Source organism: Nicotiana attenuata, chromosome 7, assembly GCF_001879085.1.
Source record: "Nicotiana attenuata strain UT chromosome 7, NIATTr2, whole genome shotgun sequence".
Taxonomy (NCBI): Eukaryota; Viridiplantae; Streptophyta; class Magnoliopsida; order Solanales; family Solanaceae; genus Nicotiana; species Nicotiana attenuata.
The window spans coordinates 3,236,748-3,247,134 of record NC_031995.1 but is presented as its reverse complement, the minus strand read 5'-3'; the positions used below and the strand labels follow the sequence as shown (position 1 = coordinate 3,247,134).

General features: G+C 38.9%; 1 protein-coding gene across 1 annotated transcript; it reads left to right on the top strand.

The window, feature by feature from the left end:
• LOC109228534 (zinc finger protein VAR3, chloroplastic-like) lies at window positions 5,383-8,874 on the top strand. Its single transcript, XM_019393654.1, has 6 exons — window positions 5,383-5,899; window positions 7,091-7,208; window positions 7,326-7,645; window positions 7,741-7,872; window positions 7,960-8,058; window positions 8,216-8,874. The coding sequence occupies exons 1-6, from the start codon at window positions 5,499-5,501 to the stop codon at window positions 8,694-8,696; spliced, it is 1,551 nt and encodes a 516-aa protein (XP_019249199.1). The 5' UTR covers window positions 5,383-5,498; the 3' UTR covers window positions 8,697-8,874.

Sequence of the window (10,387 nt, the reverse complement as noted above, 5' to 3'; positions counted from 1 at the left end):
CCCCCCCCCCGGACTTGTCATTTCCCCGGGACCAGCCTCTTCCCCGGGGGTAACTTCTTCGGCAGCCCCCTCATCTTCATTATCTTTGGCGTCATCATCATCATCGGAGGAAAGGACAAATTTGGCATCAGCCTCATCTGCCTTATCTCCTCGGAGAGATCAAAGCCCTTAGCATGAATCTCTTCCAGGGTCTCCCTTCGAGATCGGTGTCGGACATAGTCATTGCTTCTTTTTTCTCGATCGGAAGCCTCCCTCAACTCCATCTGAGCATCGGCAGCATCTTTAAAATAGATAGCCACCGTCCTGTCAGCCTTGGCCTGTATTACGCTGGCTTCGGCCCTGACTTCGACCACTTCGGCCTTGGCTTTCACAAGACCACCCTCGAGCTCAGCTATTCTGCCAGCTTGAATTGATTTGCTCGCTTGAGCATTAAGAAGTTGGATTTCAAGGGCCGATACCTTCGCTAACACATCTTTTTTAGCCACAACAAGGGCGTCCATCTTCGCTTTCCATTCATTGCACTCGGCTCGAATTTGATCGACCTCACCCCAGAGCTGCTCGATCGTATCTAGTTTCTGCTGCAGCTGAGACATTGAAGTATCAGCCCCCGAAGACGGGAGAGGTAGCTCGTATATTTTTAGAACAGAGGTTACCTGCTTTTCTAGCTCACTCTCGTATCCATGAGCTTTGGTCAGCTCCGATTGGAGATTTTTTAGTTCTTCCTCCTCTTTGCCAAGGAGAAGCCTAAGTGTTTTCTCCTCACTCAAAGCCCTACGCAATTCGGCTTCAATGGCGCAATTCAGTCTTGAAATTGCCAAAGGCCTACACAAAAGATAGGAAAGATTAATTAAACAAGAGAAGGAAAGTATAACAGTGGAGAAATATCAGGGCTGCTGAAGCTTACAATTAAACAAAGACGCTGAGCCTCCTCGAAGATTTAACTCGCATCCGCTGGGTCGGCCTCATCGACCCCAGAAAAGTAACCCTGGAAGAGGTCCTTTTCACTTGGGACTCCGCCAAGCTCGGACGTCTTCACGTTCTGAGAATCCTTGATGGTATCCTTGGAGAATGTCGGAAATGACAAAGGTTGACCTGCTGTCATAGCCTCGGGGAGATCTCCCAAAGTGTTCTGTTCAGGCAAAGGAGCTTCGAAGCTCGCTCCTTTTGAGATATTTCCAGAAGTTTGAGAAGCCGTTGCCGCATTAGATGGTGCAAGGCATTCATTCCTCTTTTCTTTTAATGTTCTTTCCCTGAGGACAGGGGTCCCGATCTTAGCAGGCTTGGCCGCCTCGGAGGATCCCCCGATTCTAGTCACCAGCGTCGAACCTTCCATCCGTTACCATCATCATTTATGCATTGGTAAGCCGAGTCAATGTCCACACTGATAATGACGTTACTTCTATGCCTCCTAGAAGGCTTTGTTTGGCTTTAGGAGTCCTCTCTCGATGAGGACCATCCTTTTGTTGTCCTCCTTAGTCTTGGGGGACAAAGAACCTGCTTCATCCCCGGAAGGGGGCGACCTCAACTCGAAGACTCACCAATACCTGCGATAAAGGAATCAGGTCACATGAACAAAAATATTCTTAATGAGGAAAGAAGTATTATGGCACGTACCGTGATGTTTCGCTTCCCACTTTCCCTTCAACAAGTCCCTCCTTTTGCGTTTGCCATATGGTGAAACAATAGCTAGTTTGCGAACCCAATCCTCGAGGTCAAGAATCGCATTAGGCATCCACGGAATCGCTGCGGAGAGGGAAAAGGAGTAACTACGCAAAGTTTCAAAAAATTTACAGAAAAGAGTTAAAAGAATTCCACTCATGTTCGAAATTCCATTTCTTGAGAAACGACAGGAATTCCTCGGGGGTAATATCGACGGTCCTCACCCGGATGTACCGGCTCATCCAACCTCGATCCTTGCCTTCGTCACTACTGGCGAAGAAAGACTTGGTTGATCGACGTTGGAGTTTGATTAAACCTCGGAAATATTGAGGTCGATATAACTGGATGAGGTGGCTAAGGGTGAACTCGAACCCGACCTTTTCACTGAAGAACCTGATCATTATTATGATCCGCCAAAAAGGCGGATGAATCTGGCCAAGGGTTACTTGATATCTTCGACAGAATTCGAGCACGAGCGGGTTGAGGGGACCCAACGAAAAGGGATATGTATACACACTCAGGAACCCCTCTCTATAAGTTGAGATGTCCTCACCTCGAGAAGGTATTTGTAGAACGACCTCCTCTCCCCACGGGCATTCCACCTCACGACATCAAAATGACTTTCCTCAATTGACCTTATGTACCCTCGATGCATGCTCTCGACGACCAGCAACGTTGGGAGGGTTCTCGATTATAAAGTCCTTTTTAAGGAAAATTTGCCCGGTACGATTTCATGAAGGCCGGCGGCGTAAGACGAGAAGTAGAAGTGAAGTTCTTTTCTTTCTTAGGAACAGACTGGGAAGTTTTCGCCATCAGTGCCTTAGAATGGTAAGAAGAAAATGTATGAATCAACGAGGTTTTGAGCTAATGCGACGGAGGAACTGGGAGAAATATAGAAGAAAATGGGTATGGAAATATGGAAAAATCCTTAATGAGAGGAGAAATCGAGTATATATAATGGAAGGCGGCGACAATTCTTTAGTAGTGATGGCCAACGAATTCTGGCATGCATTTGTTATTTTTGGGAAAAGAACTTACGCGACGCTTCGATCATTTCAACACTTGCGTCATATAAATAGTGTCTTCATAAATGACTTCGGGAATCCAAATCGTTTCGTATCATTTCATTCTAAGAAACGCGGGGGCTATCTGTATACGGTCAAAATCAAGGAGCCCGATTTCAGGTCTTAGATTGGACTGCGAGTCCGAGTCCGGGCAATCTGAAATCGGGATCGGGCCCGAAGTGAAGGAAACTACCTCGAGGAAGCTGATCGAAGGCCTGGCACGACCTACATAGAGGGCGGCACAATCTCAAAGTTAATCAAGTAAGAGTGGGAATTTCTCAAGGACACGTGGACCAGGGTATTAATTAAAAGATAAGATTTTTACGAAATGGTACAGATCCGTACTAGGCCATTATACACCTGTATTAATAGAATTCTTTACCTTTATGAGGAATGTACTATATTGGGGTTTTCCCCTCCTGTACAAAGGGGATCCCAATCGCTTCGTAAGGGATCAGATCATCCATTGCAATAGAACATTCTATTCTTCTCTTGTTTAACGTGCTCTCCAATTATGCTTCAACTTTATTGCCTTTACTTTATTGTTCATACTTTAGTGTTCTTAGCTAACCTCGAGGTCCCTGGATAATCAAGCTCGAGGCTCCTACTGTTCCAACAACATTGATTTGGTTCATTATTTCTTCTTACTTAAGCTCAATATTACTTGTATAATCACTAGTATTAGAATATATCACGTTTCTTTAAAACTACAAAATATCTTTAATTATTACACCTATTTTTCGAGATAAACAGACGGATTGTGCTGAGGCAATACAAACTATACAATGCGGTAATAGACTTGTTGATAATATTGTCGATATTTGCAGGTCGTTAATGCACCAAGGGAAGGTGACCCTCTCCTAGCACACATTTAGGGAAGGTAACACTGTGGCGCACACCATGGCCAAGCTGGCAAGGACTCCAGGAAGGAAGGAAAAAAAGTTTTTATATCCCCCACCTCCCCCGATGTTGTTGTTAATTCTGTGATGTATGATGAAGACAATCAACTCTGTTTTGTTGAATAATTATCTATGAATGCTTGCAATTGATTAGCAAGTCTAGGAAATTAATGTGTCCTTCATGGCACGCAACAACGCCATGTTGTAACAAACTCTACATAATTTTAATATATATGTTTCATGTTTGCTAAAAAAAAAAGATGATATTATAGACCATGTTCTGGCGTTAGAGGGGCAAATGCTGATATTGAAGAAGGAGAAAGTGAAAAATAAAAATAGTTAGTGACCTTTAATGTGTAAAAGTGTGAATAGTAAAAAAGAAAGAGTAATAAAAAAAGGTATATGTCATGCTCTAATATGATTAGCTTATGCAGTGGACATGTAACTTGCTCTCTACAAGATTGGTTCTGAATTGTCAAAGGGGTATTAATTACATTATGAACAAAAATAAAGGGTAAGAAATGCCCTAAATTTAATTATATAAATCATTTTTCCAAACAATTTTATTTAGCAGGTTATGTATTTTTCCCTAACATAATTATCATTTTTCCAAACAATTTTATTTAGCAGGTTATGTATTTTTCCCTAACATAATTGAACATCTTATACTGCAAAAGAATAGAGAAGAAAGTATTGGGGAAAGAATGAAAAGCAAAAAGATAACCCAAAAAATAAAGAGAAAAGGAAAAAGAAGGGGGGGGGGGGGGTTAAGAAAAGCAAAAGCTAAGGGTAGGGGTGTTCATGGTTCGGTTTGGATCGGTTTTTCCCTAAAAAGAAACCAAACCAAATAAGCCGGTTTTTCAAATATTAGAACCAAACCAAACCAAACCAATTAAGTCGGTTTTTTCTCGATTCAGTTTATGCCGGGTTTTTCGGTTTTTTCGATTATTTGTCGGTTTTTTCTTAAATATAAGACATATACTACCAAACACATACTCCGGCGACCACATTTCCCACGTAACACTATCAAATCAATTGCCCTTTGAGAAATCTATTATTTACCAAGATATATTGATGATAATTGAATCAAATAGTGATGAATAATTTAAGGACTCAATTAAAAATATATTATTTTTAACACGAAATGTATTCTTACACTTAACAAAAGAAAACTACCAATCAAACTAGAATGTAAAGGTAAAGAAATATACTAAAAGTGGCAAACTATTAACATTTACCATAAGAATTTTGAAACTTTGTATAATAATATACATATATATAGGTGTAATAATAAATTTGAAATAGCACTCCTATAGTCGATTTGGTTCAGTTTTTTCCGGTTATTTTCTGATTAAAACCAAGACCAAACCAAATTTGATCGGTTTTTAAAATTCAAAACCAAAACCAAACCAAACAAAAAAGTATCGGCTTTTTTGGTCGGTTTGGTTTGGTTTTCGGTTTGGTTCGATTTTCGGGTTTTTATGAACACCCCTAGCTAAGGGATTAAGAGCCCGTTTGGACATAGGAAAATTTTTCGTTTTTCCCAAGAAAAATTTTACTTTTTTCTGAAATCAGCATTTGTTCATAAAATTTTCAATTTTCACTTGAAGATACATTTTGAAAATTTTCGAAATTTTAAAAAATTTCAAAAAGTTATTTTTCAAAATTTTCATTCAACTAATCACAAACTTCAAAAACAACCCAAAGTTATATGGATATCCAAATACTAACTCTTTTTTTCAAATACCGTTGTTACTTGAAATACTTATTTTTTGAGTAACTCCAAACACCCACTAAGAATCGCAAACTCGCAAGGCTAAAGCGTATCGTCTCGGGTGTTAAACCCTAAACCTCTTCTGAGCAATTCTACCATCAGATGTTCAAGTTAAAAAGAGGCAATTCAATCCTTTCCAAAATCCCATTTGATATCATCAAATTAATTCAAATTCACATCTCCAATTTCCATACCAAGAACCCATTTTCCAGTCCAGCAATCCAATTCATTCTTGAAGAAGGCAAAGAAATCGAATCCCGACAACCCACAAACCAAGAACCCACGTCTAAGCATAATGAAGAAGCTAAGTTTTCCAGTTATGGGATTCAGATTTCTCATCCTTGGCCTGAATGGGTGGACTTGATGCAAAAGTTGTTGAAATGTGGATACTTTGAGGGAATCGGAAACCCTTTTGGAAATGCTGAAGAAATGGGTCCTAAAGATGCAAACCGGATTAGGACTGCTTGTTTGAATTTTGCTCGAGACCGGTTTGATCTTATAAAGTCTGAATTTATAGTCTGTTTTGCCTACATGAAATTACTGTTTTAGTATATTTATTGCTTGTCTTATATTAGGTTTAGAGCTTTTGTCATGGGTTTTTGTTGATTTGTTGAAACTATTGATTTCTGTATTTCAGTTCTAGCATTGCTGTTTTTGTATTTTAGCTTGATAAAATGGGCATCTGAGTTTGTATCCGATCTTTTGATGATATAGCCACTCTATAAAATGGAAGTCATGTCAGCAGCTTTAGGGAAGCCTATCTTAATTGTTGTATAATAAATGTAACTTATGTTATCTGATTCTGAGGGATTTCCCCCTTCAATGGGTTATTTACTTCATTATTTATGCTTGAAGATCGAGCCTGAGCCGCTATGGATGTAAACTTTTAGCTTATAGAATGATATGAATGTCAGCTATGTTTCTTCTGCACTCCCTCAGATTGGAAATGTAAAGAGTGTTCAATTTATGTTCCCTGTTTCTCCTTTACTCTGTCAACCCAAGTATTACAAATCTTTCTAACAATTCTATATATTGTCCCCTTCTGTTCTGTGTTAAATAGAACCTTATTTTTGTAACCTATTATTCGTTACTACTTATTATTAGAATGTACATAATAGAGCAATATGGTCAGTGAGACACTGAATTCATATAGCCGATCTCAACTTGCTTGAGATCGAGGCATAGTTGTTTTTGTTGTTGTTGTCAACTTAAGATGAACTTTTCCATAAATGCTACTGGTGCTTCAATATATGAAGAAATAGTTTGTAATCCAATCTTTTTGAATACCGTGAAGACATAAGTTTTAAGTATCAAGCAAGTAGAAGCCATGAAGGATTAGGATTTGGACGGAAACAACGGCGAGTTATCAATCTGCCAGCCTCACATTCTCATAACCATGCTTCAAGTATTCAGCTGCTTGTAATTGTATGACACTGTCAAATATTATACATGACACCTACTGCCTCAGAGCACCTTATAGAAAGCAGTGTTAGTTTATATGTAGAGGGTAGTATGTTAGCTTTGTACCCATTTTATAACCCAAAATACCCATGCCAGCACATTAAAACAACATAATGAGATGGACTGTTTCGCCTTTCACCAAAAGTTAAACCCAATATATATATTTAGTTATTTTGGGAGTTAGAATTTTATCAAGCTTGTTGCTGTTCTGACTAATACAGCTATGGTAACAGATATTTGTCGCAGCAAGATATTGGGGTGATAGCTGGCTGTGGCTGTCCAAGCATTGATAGAAAAGTTGTCAACTCTGGAAAGCGCCTTAGGGCATCGTTAGGCATCGAGGAAGGAAATGTATGTACTTAATTGCTGTTGTAATGCTTAACTTAGCTAAGACATCTCCATCAGAGTTTTTGCAGTCTGATGACTAGCATCCATCTGTCTATACTTCTAACAAGATATATTTAGTAGGTTTGCAGTTTCTGCATATTGAGGGGAAGTTGTGAGAGGGCATATGTCAGGGCACGTGAAGATCAAGGTGGTCGAACTGTTGATGTTATGCGTCTTTTATTGACTTATGGACTTGATCCAATTACTGGTGCTGTGGAGAAAAAAAGAGTTAAGGAATCAGCAAGAAGGCTGCTGAAAGAAATTATGAGTTTCAGTTCAGAGGAACTCAAGTGTGAAACACAGAAATCCACAAACCCTTGGAATCCATCTGTACAAGGTGATCACCAAGAAGAAGGTCAGATCATTGTCCAAACAAAACATGGTGATTGGATTTGTCCCAAGTAAGTCTAGTGAAACTTGAATGCATTTAAGATTTAAAACTTCCACGTCGTACCTATCCTAAACTTTTCATATATCATCTTGGTTTTGTTTCTAGATGCAACTTCTCGAATTTTTCCAGAAATGTGAAGTGCTTACGGTGTAATGGCTTATTTCGCGAAAGACTTAGCAAGCTAAGGGAGGAGCAGGATAATTTGCTATTAAAGAAAGGCGACTGGATTTGTTACAAGTAGGAATCTTCTTGGATAACTTTGTGCAGTAAATAGGTTCATATCCTAGTTTTGCTAATGTCATTTTGACTTCGAATCTCTTGCAGATGCCATTTTATGAACTTTGCAAAGAATACAAGGTGTTTGCAGTGCAAAGAAAAGCCACCTAAACGACAGCTTAATCCTGGAGAGTGGGAGTGTGACTCGTAAGCACTTAAAACAATTTTTTTTTTTGGTTAATAAGCTGTAGGCACTTTTATAGTCAATGATAAGTATCAGTATAATGTGTTTTTGTATCCTCCTTTTTGAGTTTAACTCTCTCTGCTCTGTCTCTATATCTTTTTGCTTTTTCCCCTTGGTTAGGTGCAACTACATCAATTTCAAAAGGAATATGGTGTGCTTGAAATGTGATCATAGACGGCCAAAAGCATCGACTAGTGGTGCAAGTGCTTCCTCTCAATCTGCAAAACAAAATAGAAGCATTAGTCGAACACGACCTTATTTTGGTGAACTGAATCAAGAAACAAATGAGGACGTAGATGAATGGGAATTTGTTGAAAGTGACGATGAAGATCATTTTAGCTCAATGTCAGGGAATCAGGAAGCAAGATTCATCGATTTTCCCGTTTTAGGGGGGAATAGTGAATTGTCTCGAGATGCAAAGAAGCAAGAAAAATGGAAGATGCAGATGGCTGCGAAGAGAAGAATCACTGCAAAAGAAACACTAAATGCTGATGAATTCAGGTCTTCTTTTACACCTGATAGAAAGTATTTTCAATATAGTGGCGATGGGGAAATGGACGAGTGGTTTGGGCATGAAGATACTCAAAATGCAGGACTGTAAGTGTGTTGGAGTACATTATGAAATCTGCGTGTATTATCCAATGTTTTAGAAATTGTGGTCTTAAACATGAGCGTATAAACGTGGTAAAAAAACAATGTCCGTGCTCGTCAAAAATAGTACAGAAAAATGTCAATCCCACGAGGAATATGATACTATTCTACTACTTATGCTTGCTTAATTACTATTTGTTAATTCAGAATGATTTCGAAAAGTTGTTTAAATTAATGACTAATAAAGACGTTATAAAAAAGACTTAAAGCAATTGTAGAAATTATTGATTGAAGTTCAAGAGAAGAAGCAAGTTGGCTCGAGTTGCCCTATGGTTATGCTATGATTCCTGTTTCCCTTGACCTAGTCGATATCAATTTTTTATTTATTTAATTTTTATTCCCTCCCTCCAAAAGCTCCCCACCTTGTTCTCTTGGAGTGATTCAAGTCAAGGGTGCTCACCACTTGAGCAACCCACTCTTGTCTAGTCGATATCATTAGAAGCGAAGCCCGGAATTTAAAAATTGAATTACATAAATGTCCTTCTAAATCACTTAAATATCCTATATTATTACCTATTTAATTTAACAATGATATACAACAACATACCCATTAATATATTTAATTTAACAATAATATATTAACATAAAATAATAAAAAATATCGAAAAAGAAAATTGAAGATTTGAGAGGTCGTGTTCGTTTTGTTTTGTGACCAACCTTACTTCTGAATTCGTTTCAACCGTTGGTTACCTTTTTCTGTTTTGTTGTTAAATCGTCCATCTTAATCACCACAAAAATACAAAAACTAGGACATATAACTCTATGCACCTACTCAGAATGCAACAACCTTTATTATATGGAGAAAAGTAGGATTTCAGTGTAAGCTTATAACAAAACCTATGATGAGAGGTAATCTATCTCCTCCTCTCCTATAGAAAAATATATCATCATAGAACATCAAAAGTAAACTATCTATAAATGTTCCTATCCAAAAGGAAGGAATTTTTAGCACCGCTCATTTTCAAAGAAGTAAGGTTCATTCTATCGGGAAGCGAGGCTCCCATTGATGATAAGATTCGGGAAGCGAGGCTCAGATAGTTCCGACATGTACAGAGGAGAAGCCCAAATGCTCTAATAAGGAGGTGTGAGCGACTGGTTGTGGAGGGTACGAGAAGAGGTAGATGGCGGCCTAAGAAGTATTGGGGAGAAGTGATCAGGCAGGATATGGCGAGGCTCCAGATTTTTGAGGACATGACACTTGATAGGGAGTTGTAGAGGTCGAGTATTACGGTGGTAGGCTAGGAGGTAGTTGCGTCTTGCGTTACCTTGTACTATTGTGAGCCTAGTCTGGTAGGGGTTTTGACAGAAATAGCTAGGGGCATTGCCCTGTCGCACTATTTTCTCTTTTCGGTGCAGGACCTATCTATTAGCCATCATTTTTGTTTTGCATTTTTCCTTCTGCATTTTATGTTCCTATTTTTTCTATGATTTCTGTGGTGAAACTAATATTCTCTCATTTTTGTTTTTCTTATCGTGAGCCGAGGGTCTTCCGGAAACAACCTCTCTACTCCTTCGGGGTAGGGGTAAGGTCTGCGTACATACTACCCTCCCCAAACCCCACTTGTGGGATTTTACTGGGTTGTTGTTGTTGTTAAGGTTCATTCTATCCATGTTTAGATTGCTCTTAGCTTCTCTACGAAG